The 19,888-nt window shown below is 39.0% G+C and overlaps 2 protein-coding genes across 6 annotated transcripts; one reads left to right on the plus strand and one right to left on the minus strand.

The window, feature by feature from the left end:
- Positions 1–715: 715 nt before the first annotated feature.
- Positions 716–6,136, plus strand: cfl1 (cofilin 1). The gene is made up of 4 exons (XM_077236156.1): positions 716–850; positions 3,640–3,938; positions 4,199–4,275; positions 5,190–6,136. Exons 1-4 carry the CDS (start codon positions 848–850, stop codon positions 5,306–5,308), a joined length of 498 nt encoding a protein of 165 aa, XP_077092271.1. The 5' UTR covers positions 716–847; the 3' UTR covers positions 5,309–6,136.
- A 1,545-nt stretch (positions 6,137–7,681) lies between these two features.
- prss23 (serine protease 23) lies at positions 7,682–14,154 on the minus strand. 5 transcript variants are annotated; one of them, XM_077236116.1, is made up of 3 exons: positions 11,304–11,471; positions 11,061–11,186; positions 7,682–9,789 (listed from the first exon to the last, which is right to left on the minus strand). In XM_077236116.1, the coding sequence occupies exon 3, from the start codon at positions 9,769–9,771 to the stop codon at positions 8,641–8,643; it is 1,131 nt and encodes a 376-aa protein (XP_077092231.1). In that variant the 5' UTR covers positions 9,772–9,789; positions 11,061–11,186; positions 11,304–11,471; the 3' UTR covers positions 7,682–8,640. The 5 variants fall into 5 exon arrangements, with proteins under 5 accessions (XP_077092231.1, XP_077092232.1, XP_077092230.1 ...); XM_077236117.1 differs by having other exon boundaries at positions 11,066–11,186; positions 11,304–11,464; XM_077236115.1 differs by having other exon boundaries at positions 7,682–9,780; positions 11,056–11,186; positions 11,304–11,464.
- Positions 14,155–19,888: the final 5,734 nt, after the last annotated feature.

Raw genomic sequence — 19,888 nt, forward strand, 5'->3', positions numbered from 1 at the left:
GTTCTTCCCTCTTTGCAGTTTCATTCTTTCGTTGCTGCTGTACACCGCTCCCTCTAGCGCGTACTGTGTGAATGTTTTTCTATAGAAATGAAATGTCCTTGTTTCCTTATATGGCGAACGGAGTCGCGAGCCGCCTGATGTGCGCGGCTTTGGCTGAAGCGCGCTCACGAGTGTCACCATTTGCTTCCTTATTTGGAAGCGAGTTAAGCGAACCTTAAAAAGGGGCAGAGACATACACAAAGGGTTAGGCTCAGACCACAGCGTGCCCTACGAGCCACTAACGAATATTGCAATCGGTGTAGTATATTTTCAGTGCAGAATTAGTAGTACAACAGCGCCTTCCATCATGTCACGTTACCATAAGGTAGAAAGCGCCATCACAAGATTTTCTCAAACCTATTTAAATATTAAATATGTTTATGTTTGCATTTAAATATAGTAAATAATTAAAAAGTATTGTTAAATATTGATATTTAATAATATTAGCGTTATCAATGGTTGAATTAAATAATAATAATTCCATATATGTTATATATATTATTCATATATAAAAGGGTTGACATACATTTTAGAGAACTGAAACGCTTTTCAACGACCATATGTTTGTGCCAATGTACTACTGACAACAGTGAATATATTTTAATGTGTTCACGACCATTTGTGTAGAGCCCAAAACTACAGTTCCCATAACACCTCAATAAGCGCGTGACTGGATGCTCGCTCCCATCTGCCGCGCGGCCACGCGCAAAAGGGCGCGCCCGAGCGTTGTATCAAGTGTGAAAGCGAAGGACTGCATCACAGCTCATTCAATTCCTATTCAGACGCCGACTAGCACAGGGAAACAACCATGGTATGTCTACATTTAAATCATAATTATACGATCTGCGGCTATTTCCAACGTATTTGGAGAGTTTAATGACTAGGCTGTGGGCTTTTTAGGGTGAATGAATAATCTGATAATCAAATATGTCAATTAACGCCTCCGCCGACTATAGCTGCAGGCTACGTTAAGTGCCGTAAATTGTTAGAAAACGTAAACTGGGTTTCCTTGGCTCTTGTGACGGTGTTCTTTGAGCTGTTTTATTTATATATAACGGTGCAGTTAATCTCAGAGCTCTCGATATTTTGGTTGTGCTTCAGCTATTCGGATGCGATGAGATTGGCAAAAATGAGACCCAAAAACTACTGGCGCCATTTCCCCGCTCAGCTTCCTTTATTTCCGTGAGTCGAGGCCCAGGAAAGGCCTCGCTCCCTTTCATTGCACACTACCTACAGGCCCCATCTCTCCACACACCATTATATCGCACGGCGAAATTAAGAGAGGATGTGTATAAATCAATGTCCGCAAACCGGTGTGTGTATAACTGCGTTTTTTGTTTGCCAGATGAACCGCTTTCTTGAGTCTGTCCTTTGTCTGAACGCGGCCAGAAAACTCCATCGCTCACATTTGCCGCACCAGAGAGACTGCGGGCATGTGTAAAAACGCAGATTATTCCCTTCTAAAGTCGAGGACCCGCGTGTTTATACTATGCTTGTCGTCTTTGGAGCGCGTTAATTTTGCGGATATTTGGAACGCATGCACGAACACCGCAACCGTGGCCCCACCCTAATTCTTGATGCACAGATGGTGGTGGTTTATTTCTTTGACCGAAAAAAGAAACCTCGACTAGGAAAGTGTTTTAGGTCGATTGCAGCACAGGTTTATATGAAACAATATCAAAAATATGCGCTGGGAGGAACCGTTACTTGTGCATTTGCAAATCTTTAGGCAACGTGTGCACGACTAACGTTAACTTACACTCTTCCTGGTTGGACGTAACTTTGGTGAATTGTAGCGTATCTGACGTTTTATCTTTGCTGGAACCGTTTGTTTAATTTCCTTAATGTATATGCATTTCGTTTTATCGGCATTTTGTCTTTAAGCACATGACGTTTCTTATCTGTGACGTGCAGTGCTTGTGGATGTTTAGTTGAATATGCTTGCTTGCTTTTTTATTTAAGCCGCTGATGCGTCGCTTTCGTCAACTTGTTTCTGTAGACACGAATAAACTTGTGAATTTGAGAGGAAATTGCGTTCGTGTCGCGTGTAGGCTTAAGGAAATGCCGGTTCCGGTGTGAGCAGTCTCGGTATCCTCGTCACCAGGACAATATACACGTCATAGGCCACAAACAAAATCAAAATCTCTTTCAGTGAGAGGCAAGTGATGACTCGTCTTTTTTTTTTTTTTTTTTTAACGTACAAGCTCTCTTTTCATTTAAGGGCCCACGCTGTCATTTCCTGTATCTCATTTCTACTGTGGGTTTCACTTCTCAGTGAACGTGGATGATTTATCTGCAGCATTATTGCCCTTGTGTGCTTTAACTTTGGACTTTTGCTCTTTTTTTTTTATGACATGAAATGAGGTTGTTTTCTCTTAAGATGCTGGTGGAAGATCTAGAAAAAACAAACTTAATGTTTTAATTTTAAGCTTTTGTCTTATCTTAGAATCATCTACAAATGTTTATCTAAAAGGTATTTTCACCTGAAACAGGGATCCTACAATCATGGAAAGTATTTATACAATAGTCATAAAAGACTGAAAGTCATGATTCATGAGGTGTGGGAATCCTGATTATCCCTTGGGTCTTTAATGCCCTATTTCTTTAATTATTTGTGATTGTTAGGTTATGAGACATCTTAATGCATTCCTGACATTCACACCGTAAGCAAACCCCGGTTCCACCCTTTAGACATGTGTTTCCTGTAAGTGGGCCACTCAAACATCTACCCCACAAGGTCCTTCTGTCCACCTTTTCTCATGTCTTAATGTGCTATTCAGAAGCTGGATCTGCACTAGAGAACTAAATGTTCAGGTTACCAGAAAGGTTTTTTCATTTCTTTAAAATGTTTGGTAGCAATGCAGCATTAGTCACTGATCCCTGTTTCTAATGGAAATCAGAGCACTTGAGTAGGTTTATGGGACTGGTGTGACTGAGGCCATTTTGATTTTTCACAGAAGAATCGTTGTTTTGCAATCTAAAGCTGTACACCATGGTTCTCTTATTATATCTACGGCCAATTTTATACACATTTAATGGTCCTGTTTTAAATCAGATGATCGGCATAAATTTCATCAGCTTCTCTGAGGAAGTGCCCAACCATCCCTCTGTTCCAATGTGTTTGAGGATGTCTGAAGTCGTGTGACCAGGAAAGAATGGTGCCTTGTTCAAACCACCCTTTTTCTTTGACATGCCAGTTGTTGTTTTTTTGGGAGTAGAAACCACATCGCTGTAATGTTTAATTTTCACCCAGAATGTCATTCAAGTTATTTTGCTGTGACTCTCATTCCACTGCCCTTGAAGTGTGCAGTCCTGTTTCTCCCATGGCTGTTTTTGTTCTTTTTTTTTGTCATTCGCTTCTGTCTTGTGCTGCAAAACCTGCAGGCCCAGTAGTTTGGATTCAGTCAAATGAGGTCCAAGTATTCAGTTGTTATAAGGGCAGCCTGTCTAACTTGATCAGACAAGACTGTTTGGTGCAAACCCCATTCATTTACTTCTCATTTTGCACCCACACATTCATCCATCCTTGCTCATCAGCTCACTCACTTCCCTCTATTCAAACCCATGTGACCTTATCCTGTGTGTTTTGTGTTCTCGCAGGCCTCCGGAGTTACAGTGGAAGAGAACGTGTTGACGGTCTTCAACGATATGAAGGTTCGCAAGGCTCATAGCAATGAGGAGGAGAAGAGCAAGAGGAAGAAGGCTGTTCTTTTCTGCCTGAGTGAGGATAAGAAGAAAATCGTTATGGAGGAGGGCCAGGAGATCCTGCAGGGAGATGAAGGAGATCCCTACCTCAAGTTTGTCAAGATGCTTCCTCCCAATGACTGTCGCTACGCTCTCTATGATGCCACATATGAGACTAAAGAGACCAAGAAAGAGGACCTGGTTTTCATTTTCTGGTAAGTCTGCGAATGTACTTAATTTAAACCAGGGGTTCTTGTTTCTGTAGATCTGGCTTTCTGCAGAGTTCAGTTCCAGGCCTGTCTGTAACTTTCAAGTGTCCCTGAAGATCTTCATTAGCTGGTTCAGGTTTTTGATTAGGGTTGAAGCTGAACTTTACAGGAAGGTAGATCTCCAGTAACAGGATTGGGTGCCTCTTATGTAGAGTTATGTCACATGCTTGTGTGAAACAGATGTTCTAATCTCTTGTGTTGTCCAGGGCCCCAGAGAGTGCCCCACTTAAAAGCAAGATGATCTACGCCAGCTCCAAGGATGCCATCAAGAAGAAGTTTACAGGTAATGCTGTCCATCAAAAAAAAAGGGAGGGGGAGGGATAGAAATGTACAATTATAAAATGTATATATAAAAGATATTTCATGTACAATCTATGTTTCAATCCATAATAAGTTTGAATTATGTATAATATAAACTACCGTAAAACTTCAAATAATAGCCGAGTCCCAAATAGACACCGGTCTCTTTTACACGCCTGGAGTGGCGACAGGTTTGGGTAAATAAAGGCCGGTCTCAAATAGAGGCCGGGTCTGTTTATTAGTTTCGGTTTGTATTTAATCTTCTAAAACCCGCCAGATCGTCCGCTTCTCCGTGGATAATTTGTGTCCCGACAAAGTCTTTTTGATCGATGAGTGATGTAATAGAATGACTGCTGTGCTTGACAGGGCGCAAACGAGAGAGAGAGAGAGCCCCGGCCGTGCGCGCATACTCTCACGTCTTCAAACAATACGAGCGTTGTCTTGCTCTCTCTCCCTCGCGCATATTGATCAAAATCAATTGACACGATAGTAAAAGGTCAGAAGACCGCCGTTTTTACGTGGAGCATTTGGAGATTTTTAGAGATTAGAGACTCTAGGAAACAAAATCTCAATGAACAACATCTCAACACTAAATTATAAAGGCTTGTCTCATATAGACGCCTGTCTCAAATACAAGCCGGTGCAGTTCGACGATTTGGGAAAATAAAAGCCCGTGCTATTATTTGAAGTTTTACGGTATTTAAATTTAAACTACACAGGCCATTTTGTTTTAAATGTATTATAACAAATAAAATGTTGCATGTATAGTTTAATTTATATTAGAAACAATTAAAAAAAAATATATTTAAATGAATCATGCTATGTTTTGTTATAATTAAATAGTGTGTGTGTGTGTAAATGTGAGATGTAGCATTTTTGTTCGTTCTTGTTTCACAGGTATCAAGCACGAGTGGCAAGTGAACGGTTTGGATGATATCAAGGACCGAAAGACCCTTGCTGAGAAGCTCGGGGGTTCATCAGTGGTGACTCTCGAGGGGAAGCCTCTGTCCGATTGAGGCTGACACATTTCAGGGGTTAGCCGTTCATTCCGACATGGGTGGGGCAGGTGGGCCAGCACGACTGTTTGTGGGGCCACGGGGTGGGTTAATGTGGGTGGGGGAAGGGTTGGGCAAAAGTGACAGTTTCCAAACTCCACACCTGATGAAAGATGTAGGCTGTCATTCCAGTTCACACATACAATGAACATGAACAAAAACATTAAAGAGAAAAAAAAAAGATCTTAAAAGACAAAAATGAAGGATGATGATTATAAAAACAAAGTAATATAACTGTAAATGTGTACTGGCAGGTTTTCGTTCTTTCCGAGTTCCATGGGATTGTTGAAAGAAAAGACTGAGACAACAGGCGTTACAATTCAGCTATACAACATACTCTTTGTTCTTAAGATTTAGTTTTTTTGTTTTTGTTTTGCCAAACATATAGTTAAGTTTTTCAAAGTATGTGTGTTGACTAGGTTAAGTAATTTTCTCAAATCACACAATGTTATTGGACCATTCTGGGAACAGTTTACTTGCCCCTTCCCCCCATTTGTTTTATTTTGAGCTCACATGTTGTTTTAATGATTCCATCTGATTTAAATATTTCAAAAATGTAATTCAAAACCATGGCACTGGTGTCAAGAAATTGTACACATTCCTTCTACCTGTAAAATCTGGGACCTAGTGGGTGAGCGGTCTGTTGATGAATTGGATTGATGGACACGTATGAAGTTTAGATGGGGAGCGATATATTTGGGCAGCCTGTGTACAGAGCTTTGATTGATATTGGTCAGTGGATGTTTTGTATCGTCTCCTTATCTCTAATAAAAAAAAAGCACTAAACAACTGCTGTTACAACTGGTGTTTCTTCATGTTTTGCAAATCGTGTGAAGGCTGGCTTTTTTTTTTTGTGCCCCAGGGTGAATCTAATTTTGAAAGTCTTTGAATCTCGAGTTGATCTTTAATATTTATATATATATATATATACTTACATTTTGTTTATTCTGCATTTGTTGCCGTTTTATCAGTGTTCAGCATGGTTTATGCACTGATATATGTGATGGTTGCAAAATTCATAAAGTTCAAACGGATCCAAACTAAGAGACTCGGATTGCTTTGTCATCCTACTTATAGGTTTGATGGGTGGCTTGTCTTAATGATGTAGTTCAGTAGACTACAAACCAATAATACAAATTGCTGATTATATCGAAACTACTATGATTGCAGATCAATCTTGTACAATCATTCAGTATTTGAAGATGATGGCATGTCATCTGCATTGGATACTACTAATAAACATGCAATTCCATTTAAACAATCAAATCAATTCCTTAACAGGCTAATTGGTTAAATCTCTCTTTTTGAGAAATGGCAGCAGTATTGTTTCACTGACAAATTGATATTTGTGGAATAAAGATATTTCCCTCTAATGTTCAATATCGTATGCCTGTCATTTTTTGACATTTAGAATAGATGCCTGATAGAAGTGAGATGCAGGTTGGGTGACTGACGAAAAAAAAACATTCACGTATGTACTGCATGTCACATAGTATGTAGAATATAAATGTGGATGAAGCTATTGCCAATAAACTGCCCGAGGATGGGTATAAGTAATTGAGAAAATGCTGATAAACCAGTATTAAAACATTTATTTCACTAAAAGTACCACAGGGATTTCTGTGAACATTAATTCATTCAAAATTGATGTTTGTGTGTAGTATGATACACTACAATTTATTTAAGATATAGCTTATTGGACAATTTTTGCTATATTAAATCGCTGAGCTCCTGCAATACTGTTGAATAATGTATTGTAATTGTATTCACGTCAGTATAATCACTCCTGACTGACTGACAGAACCGCGAGGACTTACTGTTCAGCCATGTTGTGAAAGACTCAATGAAAGATGTACACGTCAACCATTGGAGGGCAGTAGAGATTCATTTCAAAACCTTACTGAAAAAAAATGAACCTTCCTACTTCCTGTGCTGAACTACAATCGTCTCGGTCTGCACCTTTGCCTTTCGTAGTCCAGTATTTTTGCAATTATGAATCAAAAAAACACAAGCTATTAATAGCTGTTACAACACTGAACTCGAACACTCTATGAAATATAAACTAACAATAAACAATATAAGCCAAAAATCTGTAACTGCTGTTTAAAGGTTGCCAATGGTTTCTGGCAGTATTTTTACGTCTTCCTCTTCTTACCACCAGAGGGTATCAGTGTCACATTTTACATACAGTAATAATTGTCAGATTTTTTTATATTTTTTTTTATCATACTTGAAATATACAACACAGAATCATATCTGCTATTACCACTTCTTTAGAAAATAAAAAAGTCCTATGAGAAATTACCTCTAAATTTTCAATGAAAAAAGCAAAAACAAGAGACATATTTTAGTTTATTAAAATAAAAAGCTTTTTAAAAATAGAACTATAATCAACATTTACCCCACAACCTTTCTCTTAGTTTGTGTTTGTCTGGTCTTTATATTAATTCAACATAAAAGAATAAGAAAAAATATTTACAGACAGATACTGTAATGTTACCAATATGAGGTCTTCATCTATCTTGAAAAAGAGTATGTAACTGTAGAAGATTGAATTGCATTCATGGGTTACAGATCCAGATGTATGCATTAAAATAAACTAAGGATCTATGCTTTTAATTTCTAATAACTCTCAACACCCACACTACATCTCCAGTCATCGATTTTGTTATTGTGATGTACAGGGATGGAAATTAAGGCACCTTAGCCATTTTCCCTCTACTTTAAGTCAGCAAATAAACTCAGTGTATGTTAATGTTACACAAAACCCAAGGGATGAGATATAAAACCTCCATCCCAATTCTAGTTTCTAAAAGTGCAAACACCAGTTTTAAGCTTCTGTAATGTGGAATCTGAACAAAGCAACGCAGTGGAGAGAATCACTTAACCGAGACAGCAACATAGTGTCGCCCCAGATCCAGCCCGAATCTGGTACGTGTGGATTCCACATATACCACATGTGGGCCGGATCTGGGCCGACACTATGTTGCTGTCTGGGACGGGAGATCAAAGACTTGACAAGATAAATCTATTGGTGTTGTCGACCTCAGAGTCTAAAGCTGAGTAACGTTGGCAGTATAGCTAGCAAAAACTAAAGGTAGTGGTTAAATAAAGTTCCAGCTCAACCCATGTGAGTGATCAAAGCCTGTGGGTAGCGATCTACCAGCCATGGACCTTCTTTCGTCTCAGATTCAGTAGCCACACCCGAAAAAGACTGTAAAGTGCAGGTTCAAAAATCAGGCATGTCGTATTTTGTCCATGATTTTATATTGTCCCATTACTCTGTCATGTATTCAGTCCTGATTGCAGTCCATCTTATTTCCATGAACCCAGTAACAGATCTGAGCAAACTTCAGTGGAGTGAAGCGAACAGCCACGTTGTAGTCACGATTCTCTCCATTGATTTCCAGCCACTGGTGGCCCGAGAAGATCCCGATGACCTTGCGCTCCCAGCGCTCTAAAGTATCATCCCACACACGTCCGTAAACGCCAGAGCCACTCGCACCCGGACGGGCGTCACAGTGCTGGTAGATCAAATCGTTGGACTCATCCTCCACCGGACAAAAGCGGTACACCAGTTCCCCGGGCCGGTCACTGTCAAATCCAGAGAAGTGGATGCGTTTACCAGACAAATTTTCTGAGGTGGGTGCAACAGCCAGCCTCATAAAGGGACGCCGGTGAGGCCAACGTAACTCTAGAAGTGCGTAGTCAAAGTCCATGCTGACCTCTTGAGGACCTTGAATCCAACCTTTAGGAACTCGGGTCCGTTTAACTCTCACCCAGCGCACCAAGGGTTTCTTCACAGGAGCCTGACCCGGCCTTGTACCGTTAACAGACAGAGGGATCAGAAAGCCCACCCTGAGTTTCCGTGCTCCTTTGACGTAATCCTTCCCATCATGCACGCAGTGGGCTGCGGTAAGGACGTGCTGCTGGGACACCAGAACTCCAGTGCAGCCGGTAGAGATACGGACAGCTGTGGAGAACGGGTAGTCCAGAAGGAAGTGGTCACCGCGGATGTTAAAGCGCCCGTCTGAACCGTAAATCTGCCGTTTTAGCCGCTTATGTCTGGGAGCGGTTACTTTGGGCTGCCTGAAAGGAAGTTCAGTCTCATTTTCATCCAGGTCAACAGTAGTTAATGTTCGGGAGCCATCTGCATAAAGTGTTTCGAAAGCTAGGTGCTCTTTATCCATGTCTTCTTCTTTGTGGTAGCAGCTCTCATTGCAGTGAGTAGTGAGGTCCAGCTGAGCTTTAGCACTGAAACGGGAGCGGGACAGCGGTAGGGTGGCATGAGGTATCAGTGAGGGGAGGTGGGCGGGAGACTGATGTCGAGGTTCTCTCACTGAAACCGAGCTGGGCAGGAGGAGTAAGAACAGCAGGCCAACACAGCAAGGATGGGCCAGTCCCAGTGCGCGGTTAGGCACCATGGCTAAGATGTATGCAACCTAAAAGCAAACACAAACATATGTGCAAGCATGAAATAAAACTCAAGATGTTTTTAATTTAGATATAAGGTCATAGAAATGTCATAGTGACATATCATATCATGTCATAATGGCTTCACTCAAAAAAGTGTTTTTTTTTGTTGTTGTTTTTTGCATCTATGGTGCCATGACGAATCTTTATCATCAATGGAAAAGGTTCTTTATAGTGGAAAAAGGTTCTTCAGATTATTAAAAGGTTGGAGTGTCAAAAGGAAACCAAAAAGGCATTGCTTTGAAAACCCCCATTTAAAACGTTTATCTTTCAAAAGCGTTGACATGTTTAGCTGGCTCTTATCCGTTCTAGTACCAGTGGTTTTGGACTTATCATACTGATACCCATCTGCCTGGATCAATAAAGTTTGTTTACTGTCACTTCATACCAAAGCTTTTTGTTTATCTTTTTTGTTTCATTTTGTCTAATTCTATATTGTATTTTATTGTTTTGTTTAGTAGGCCTACTTTATGCATTGTATAGGAGTGAAGTCACTCCATTTAGAATGTGTAAAATTAGCTAAATAAAATAAAAAGCTGACTTAAAATTTTGTATAGGCAGAAAAGCTGAGCTACTTATTTATTCGTTTTGTCAAATACTTGCCTTGCCTATTCATTTTTCTAGTGAAAAATATCGATAAAAAAAATTAGTAGTCTATAGACACATAATAGTCTATAGACATAGGCCTTATACAAATGATTTGATATTGTCCCTTTATACTAGGAATTCTAATCTGCTCTATTCATCATGGACACCCATGTGTGACACCTGAGGAATTCCCCGGACACAACCTGTTTCCTATACAACATCCCTTTGTCCCGAAAGCCCCTCATTTCGTCTTTTTTGTTGTCTTTCACATCATGAATGAATGTCCAACGAACCCTACCCACGCCTTGCGTTATTGTTAAACTCAAGGAAAACAAACTGTGTTTACCTACCCTCACTTTCCCATCGCTCTGTACAAACCAACAACTACAATGCAATTGGGCAAATGGAAGCCAGGAGATAGCTACTCAAATATCTACACAAACTGAGCATTTTATAATGGAAAAGTGCGTTAACAAAAATAGATTTTTCGTTCTTTACTTTTTTTTTGCAGCTTGTAGAGGCACCCCGAATTAAACAGGAATTGAATTGCATACAGCCAACAAGAGCAGTGTTTGACCCGTGCGTCAGAGCTTTACGCGCGCGTCTGACCGAGAAAATGACACAAAACAGTTTCGAAATTCGCGGAGGATACTTAACTTCAAGCTGTGTTAATGATGATCAAGGCTTGTTTAAATCCAAATCACAGAATCGTCTCCAGGAAGTTCACTGGGTAGGCTATCCCATTCTCCAGGTTTACTCCCATCTCCACTGTGAAGTGCTGGAGCGCGTGACAGGTCCACCAAAAACATACACAATCCTTTTAACCACCAGCTTTTATTCAAAAACGGCTTCTTTTCAAGAGTCCTTATTTCAACAAAGCAGACAGCACACTTACTCTCCGCTGAATGATCATTGCGGTAGTGCAAAACTGAGGTCGTCCAAACCCAATAACCGAGGCGCAATATTGCGTATCCTTGCGGGGTCCTAGTGCCGCCGTCACAGGGATAAAGGGGATGGTGTGTCCTAAACCAACATCAATGTGTGAACAGTCTGATACGTGTTCAGTACAGCACGTCATTCTCTCGTAATTCTTTAAATGTAATGACAAACCTGTTTGCTAACAGAGCATAAATGCTGGGCATGTCTTGGCACACATTAAAATATTCAGGTGTTATTAAGCTGTCTATCAAACATAGGTGACAGTCAAGGCAGGCATGTCTTTAGGATATACATTCCTTCTCAGTTCAGTTAAATTGCACTGCATGTACTATGCCACTCAACGCAAGTACAAACACATGTACATGTGTTTAGGTAATTCTTTTAGCATGTATTGTTTATTCTGACTCCTTAAATCTATAGGTGTAATTAATCTTACCTGTTGGGGTCTAAAGGGGTTAAAATGACCTATTATTGTGGGTTGGTCTCATGGCAGGACACATTCCAGAAATATTTGGGTGTGTTCCAGTCACGATGGCGTCTTGACCCATAGTGCAAGCTTGAATATAACCTTCTGACCATGATCTTCCTCAAGCACTCACACCACTTGCCCTAACCTGCACAAAACACGTTCGTTCTTCCTTTCATTTCTTCCTTCTTCCTTTCTTTCTTTGGTCAAAAGATTTCCATTTCTCAGACGCATTGCAAAAAACTATGGACTTTAATGGCTAAAATGCACAGCTTTAAACAGTCTCCAACACTGTGCGTGTGTATGTTGATTAAAGCAAACAGGGGGGAAAGCATTTCGATTGCACTTGAGCAACAAAAGCATAGCAAAAGCAAATCAAATCATATCACATTTTCTCGACTAAACTAGCCACACATAGTGCCAAAGTATGTAAGCCTGCAGCTTCAGAGTAAAAAAAAGGGGGTAATTGTGAGATAATTGTGAGATAATATGTAATATAAGAAATAAATTCACATCGTAGAATACAGTTACAATTGTAAGGTTGCTAATTCACATTGCAAGAAATAAAGGCACATTTATACATTTAATAAGGCACATGATACATAGTAAAAAACTGGTAGATATAAGTTTCAATCACTTACTTTTTACTTTGAGGCTCCAATACTAAAGTTAATGTTATCTGCTTCATTTCCAATACAAAAGATTTTTTCCCCCACAATACCCCAGGGCGTTCTCGCAACCTGCGGTTTTGCACTCGGTTAAGGAATGTTTGAAGTCTTGTAGGGGTTCTGGAAGGCTGTAAATGTCTAATACCAAAGCAAAACACTGTTCAGTGATGGTATCAGTAATACATCGAGTGTCACGGTGGGTGAGCGAGGTTTGGCTGATATGTGCTGGCACAGACACGCTGTTCTCATTGTCTGTTTCCTGCTCCCCTTTCTCCTGGTTTTCTTTCAGACACTTCCAGACATATATCTTATTTAACATCACAAGCCACCAGAGACTGAAGTGGATATCATTCTAGCTGACAAGTCTCTGATATTTGCTATGCTCTTTCACAGTTAGCGATAAGGGGTTAGGACATAGGAAATGCAGCCTAAAGCTCATTCACTCGACAGGAATCTGCTACCTTGGACAATCCCCAGATCTCTTTACAGTAGGACTCTTGTTCTTGACCTGTCCTGGCTTCATGCCTCGTGGAGGGAGGTGGAGCGGGGGCTTCACCATGAGGAGGGGCCTTTGAAAGTGTGTCCATTCCTCCAAAGCTGATCTTTTATCACCACCAGCTCCAGCTCCATTCCTGTGCCTCTGTGGCCTTTTCTCTATTCACCAGGCTGTCTATTTTCAGAACAACTGATTCTTGTCTTCTCTTCTTTGGGTTTTTTAGACAAACTGAAAAGCCTTTTCTCCAGCAACACCAGATAATTTGCAGAGGCTTTGAAGCTTCTATTAAATGAAAAGGGGGAAATGCTTCCACCAAAGGAAGCAAAATAAGTCACTGAAGAAGACACTGGGTTTCTTTCACAGACATATACACAACCTTCAGTATAAAGTCACAGATTTTGAGACATGTGTTGGTGCCACTGTGGAGTGACATATCTCAAAAGCCACTAAGCACAAACTAAAGCGAAGCTGAGAAGAAACAACACTTTCCCAGCTAAATAAATTTTAATGGTTGGGAACCAAAAACCGATTACATAACAAAAATACCATAACTTAATGATTTATAACGGATTGGTTACAGCTGATGGAAGACTGCATTAAAATCTTCTTGATAGTGTTCAATTTATTACTACTCAGCGCAATACATACAACGGGACCAGTGAAGTCTGATTTTCAAGAAACTGACTCTTACTCTTTTTAGCAAATCCAAAACATGCATGTGCCCACTGAAGGTGATTTTTTTATTCAAAAACTTCAGATTCACAAGCAAAAAACTTACATTCTGGTCCTTTTAAGTGAATGAAAAACACAGCATGACCAAATCACATTTTGAGTTTATTTGTTCATGTTTGGAGTTGGATTTTTTTTATCTGTTTTTCTGTTCAGTTCATGTCTGAGTTTCATTGTTAATCTCCTAATTTGTTTAGTTCAGTAAATTCTCCACGGTTCCCCATACCTGTACTCTGTTCAGGTGTGTCTTGTCAATTAGCGCGTTTGCCCGTGCATTTAAGTCCTCTGTTTCAGTCAGTCTTTTCTCAGATAGCAACATTGTGTCGATTGGCTACCATCGTTGATCGTTTACGTGTGATGTTATGTTCTAGTGGATTTCTTTTTTCTCCTGTCGAACAGATGGATTATCCTTTGTTGTGCGCTTCAGTACAGCCACCTATCGTGACAGACCAGTGAAGTCTGATTTCAAAGCAAAGACTCTTTTTAGTGAATCACAAACACTTGAATCAGTTGGAGTATCTGAATCATCATTCGACTCCATGAACCAAGAACTGATATTGTTGTACTTATGGCCAATGAGAGCAAATCAGTGTAATTACTGACATATTTGTTTTAAAAGATACACTTTGTTAGTGGTATATTACATTGTTATTTGTTGTTTTACACTGATCACTGAAATGGTTCCTGCAGTTTGCAAAAGATTTGCATTTCAGTTTTTCTATCATATTTCTTTCTCAAATTAAAAAAATAATGGAACTATTGAGAAACCAGAATCATTCAATTTTTTGTTTATCCCTGATTATAGGTGATTGACAGATAATGTGTATGGGGGATAGATGATAGCAGACTTTTTGTCTTGGACTGTAAGCCGAGAAGCCACAATAGCTTAAAGACTATTCAATACCAGTCCCTTTTAGGGGGCCATGCATTATTTTCTGGAATACAGGAATAAAGCCCCAGACCTATTCAGTGGCACTCCTGTTAACTGCACTTTCAATGTATGTATGAACTCTGTCTTACATACACAGGTGTGGTTAGCGCACAGCTTCAAATCATTAGGGTGTAGTACAGAAGTCCCATTCTTTCCCAGCTCTTAATTCCCATCACACTGAGGCTCAGTGTACAGTAGCCATCCAAGCAAATAAGTATTGTTAACAAGATCAGAGACTCCCTCTGTACTCTTTAATCCATTAATTGACTTCTGGTTCAACCCAGTGCTTTGGATTCACAACAGTGGAAAAAGCTTTTCATAACAATAGTCATTTTGCTTGACTCGTTTCCACAGCATACTGCCAATCAGAGTCATGACAATGTGTGCACTGACTAGGGGTGAGCGGGGCACAAACTTAGTGTATTTACTACTTGCCATATCTAGAGAAAAAATTGCGCCAAAATTCAGAAATATTTGGAAGATATCACTGAACATTTATTTAACCACAGCTAAATAAATTTCTAATTTATGTTAATTTTTCATCTCTGTTTTTTTGTGTCTATTTAAAATGAGACAAATCTGATATTGTTTTAATCTCCAATCTGTTGTTTCACAGTTGAGATGGTTTTTCGCTAATCAGCAGAAGATACTAGCCGGGTTTAAATCCCAGTTGTACAGGTGGGGCATGTTGTAACACTGTGTTACAAACTTTTTACTTTAACCTCACTACATTTAAAAGACAAATATCGTACTTTTTTTCTCCACAACATTCTGTTGAGTGGAAAGTATTAACGTCAGTCAGGGGATGATTTTGGTCGCAGGAGTTGTATTTTGGTTGGAAATGAAAGTCGGGTTGATGTTAGAATCCGACGTTGGTTTGATGTCAGCATCCGTCAGACAGACGTTGGATTTTGGTTGGAAATAAAAGTCGGGATGACGTCAGAACCTGACTAATGTTGGTTTCTGATGTCAACCTGTTTTTCATTTTCAGTTTCAGTTTCAGTTTGGTCTTCTAAATGCAAATATTGCCATTGTTTTGGAGCACACTAACTTATAGATAACAGTAAGGATAACATATTCATACTAAAATCAAAAAAACTTTAAATATTCTGTTCCTATTTGAGGGAACAGCCATTTGGGTGTCCGAAACTATTGTGGGCGTTATTGAGTGCACTTCAATCTCACATTCAATCCCACTACTGGAACTGTGATCTAGAAATAAATTTGATATTGACATGAGGGTAGGTAGGCAGGCATATATTCAGAGGCATAAGGGACAGTAAGTATTTCATACAACAGTGCAACAATAATCAAACAATGCATTGAGATTTACTTTTTACTTTTGATACTTCAGTACTTTTAAAAACGAGTACTTCTGTACATTTGATCAGTCTTTACAACTTTTATTTGTAACAGAGTAATATTTGACCAGTAGTATCTGTACTTTCACTCAAGGAAGTTGTGTACTTTGTCCACCTCTGGTAATTTTGTCATGTTACAATAACCCACCTATGGGGCATGTTGTCACACTTCACTTCCATTCTTTCAGGATAAATCAAGAAAAAAGTATACACTGTATTAATTAAACAAAACCACATGATTGTACTAGACGTGTGAAATGAATGCGAAAAAAAATACTCTGAAACCTAAGTAGGTTTAAATAAACTGAGAAAGTCAAAAAGTGTTAGGCTGTGCCGCGCTCTCCCCTACTTCATTAACAGGATCTGTTAACATGTATGTGGATTTTTCCACCCTTTTTGGATCATAGGACCATTTGAAACCAACTGTAGTGAAAGGTTACACTTAAATTGATAAATTGTCCTATACAGTGGGAAAATATTTATTTAAAAATCTTTAAAAAAAGATCCTTGAAGAAAAAAGATGTGCATAATAATTATATTTAATTATTAACTATTAATAAATATGAATACATACTTTAATTAATACATTAAAATAACTATTAATAATTAAAATGGCAAAAATGCTAAAAGTATATCAGAACTAAGAACCCCTCTCCCACAATACAGCTGTCCACCGACTCTGACTACTGTAATACACAGTTTCTTCTTTCTTTTTCTCTAACCTCTTCTGACAAACTCTATCCCTCCCTCTCTCATGCTGTACTCCCCCTCATCATCTCCCCAGTTCTCCCCATGAAGCTCCAGTATGAGCTCATTCCCAAATTGGCAGCTCGAAGGAGTTATGGGAAAATCGAGACAAAAACACACAGTTTGCAAAAACAAGTCGAGGAATGCAGAACAAAATATTCTTATCGCAAAATCTTTTTTAAAGACCATGTAACTGGCTCCAAGCATGGGGTTGCACTGTTTTGTTGAAATAAAAAGTTATTAATAATAACTTTTCCTAATCTTCGAACAACTTTGTAATGACAAGCCGCTAAAATATTTACGCGATAACCTGGAATTTGTATTTGGTCATTAGAAATCTTTAGAGAAATAATTCAAAATAATTAGCATCGTGAGATCCAGTCTGTTTAAATAAATGCAGAGAAATGAGAATGATGTTTCTTTATTTGATTGATTTATTTAGAAACAAAAACAAGGAAAGAGCAGCAATGTGACATCCGACTGTGCTGACATGATGGAAATGAACGCATTATTACCATGCTGGAAAATTATTCTCATGGTGAGACATGAAGCCAAGAAAAAGAGACATGTTTTACTGAACCAACCTGCTGTCTGCAAAAGAAATGTCTTGCTTCTTGCAGTCTTACATAAATGTTTATTTTTCCAATTACAGTAGCTGTGAAACAGAAACACATTTCATGCAGCACTTCAAACTATATTTCACCCAAAAATTATCATTTTGTCATAATTTACTCTCTTCCATGTCATTCTAACCCTGTTTTTAGAAATATGTTATGCAGAATGTACAATATGCTCTTTCCTATAAAAGCAAAAGTGGGTTGATGCTTTAAAAATAACAAGAAAGCAGCACCTGAACGTATTGTAGATATCTCGAAATTGACTTTCTGTCTTCTCATTAAACATAATCTCAGTCTTTGTGTTAAACATTAAACCAAACTGAAAGACACGAGAGCAAGTAAGTTACAAAATAATTTTAATTTTTACATTTTCATGTTTCTCTTTCCATGTGGTAGAAAATGAAATTCGGGTTGACGTCAGAAACCAACATCAGTCGGGTTCTGACGTCAACCCGGCTTTCATTTCCGTCCAAAATGCAACTGATGACTCCCTTGACTGATGGTACTACTTTCTACTCAAGGACCCTGACAGAAATGTAGTGGAGTAAAAAGTACGATATTTGTCTTCCAAATGTAGTGAAGTTAAAGTAAAAAGTTTCCAGAAATAATAATGCTCAAGTACAGATACCCAAAAGTGTACTAAAGTAACAGTACTCAAGTAAATGTACCTTGTTACTGTCCACCTCTGGTATTCAATAGAAAACTAGTGTACACTAATACATTCATACATGAAAACAAACAAACAAATGACTATTGTTAACTGGTATAAAAGTGATTTCTACTGAACATCAAGCTTGATCGACATCTGAGAGGAGTTGAGTAAATGATTTGGCCATGTTGGAGATTCCCAACAGTGTTTTGAGTGGAGTCATAATGTCAGGACTGGCAGACAGAGACAGCTGTAGAGAGTCTGATGTGACTGCTGTGCAGATGTTACCACAGACACACTCCAACACTCATCTGGACGCCTGACCTTGTGAAAGGACTCCCTCAGTATTGGCCACTTTAAAGTGATCCACGTCAGCCTTGCATGAATGCGTGCTGTTTTCAAGCCATTCTGAGCAAGAACATTTATATATGCCATAAATATTGCACTGAAACACTGAGAGGTTTTATATAAGCACAGTGAGATGATTGGAAAAAGGACTTCCCAAACAGCTGAGCAAATAGAAAATTCTGCCATAATCATGGCAGATTAATGCACATATTTGGGATAATAGTTCTCCACTTTGGGTTCATTTATGGTTCAGACTATGAGAAGGAGAGAAAGGATTATGAGGGAAAGAGAAAAAAGAAAGATTATAAATGAATCAGTTTCTCAGTTCTCTTAGACAGTTTTAATTCACTCAGATGGCCAGAGCAATAACTGAAGAACACATCATAGAGTCACACAGAACATAAATGAAACAATTAAATTACACCTTTACCCACGTTGAATGAAATGTCTGCATTAAATATCATCTCCATTTTCATCTTCAACATTAATCCAAATAAAAGGTCTTTAGTAAACATCAGAATTACAATCTTCTGCCTTCTTGAACACATACCTTCAACAGAAACTGATAACACACTGAAAAGCAATCAATTGAGCTTATTGCTTTAACACTGCAGTATTATGGCCATGGGGGGGAAGAGAGCAGAATCAAGATGTCAAAACCAGTGTTCAGTAATGACAGACAAATGGACACAAGTTAAAAAAAAGAGAGAAATATGCTCTGAGGCTCTCTAAACAAACCAAAATATTTGCGTTGGATCTCATGGTGAACTGCTTTGCACTGCTTCTTTGGCTCTCACACATGTATTTGCTCTGTAAGCACAGGTGATTATCAGACACTGACTGCCAGGATCACAGTCTCCGGCAGTGGCACGGCCAGAAATGGCAAAGTGAGTGGACCTTGATGAAATAGGGTGGACCTCAGTGCCTATACTCTCAAAATACATCATTTTACAAAAAAAGGGATAAAAATAATTTATTACATGAGTTATTTATTGTCAGCCAAAAGTTTCTTGAAAACAACTAAATCATTTTAACCATTCTAAATCATTCTAAAAAAATTATAAATAAACTAATCATGAACCGAATAAGAACAATAAATTAAGGTAATAATCATATAGATGGAGCATGTGTAAGGCTTTAAATTCCCCTGGCCACGGACATGAGACGAGTGGAAATTTCTCACTCAAATCACTGCCTGCTGCTGTTTCTGATTGCTTTTAGAGGGAGAAGCTGCTCATAATTGCTGGTCTAGAATCAGTTGCTCCGTCATAATAGCATATTGGCGATTTGGAAAACGATCTAGTATTTATCTTTGTTTGCACTCTGGAGAGCGTCTGGTTTTCCATTTACAACTTGTTTTTGCATCGTTTAACAATGTAGCCAATCGCGGACATATCTATTGATCTCTTGAATACAATGGCCAATCAGAGGTAGTTAAGTTAGAATCCACTCACTGCTCAAAGCCGGAGTTTTTGTTCAGTGCTGAGCTCTGCACGCTCGCAAATCCTCTCATTATAGCAAAGTGTTTA

Source organism: Siphateles boraxobius, unplaced genomic scaffold, assembly GCF_051911475.1.
Source record: "Siphateles boraxobius isolate OS27281-9 unplaced genomic scaffold, OSU_SipBor_1 2, whole genome shotgun sequence".
Lineage (NCBI taxonomy): Eukaryota > Metazoa > Chordata > Actinopteri > Cypriniformes > Leuciscidae > Siphateles > Siphateles boraxobius.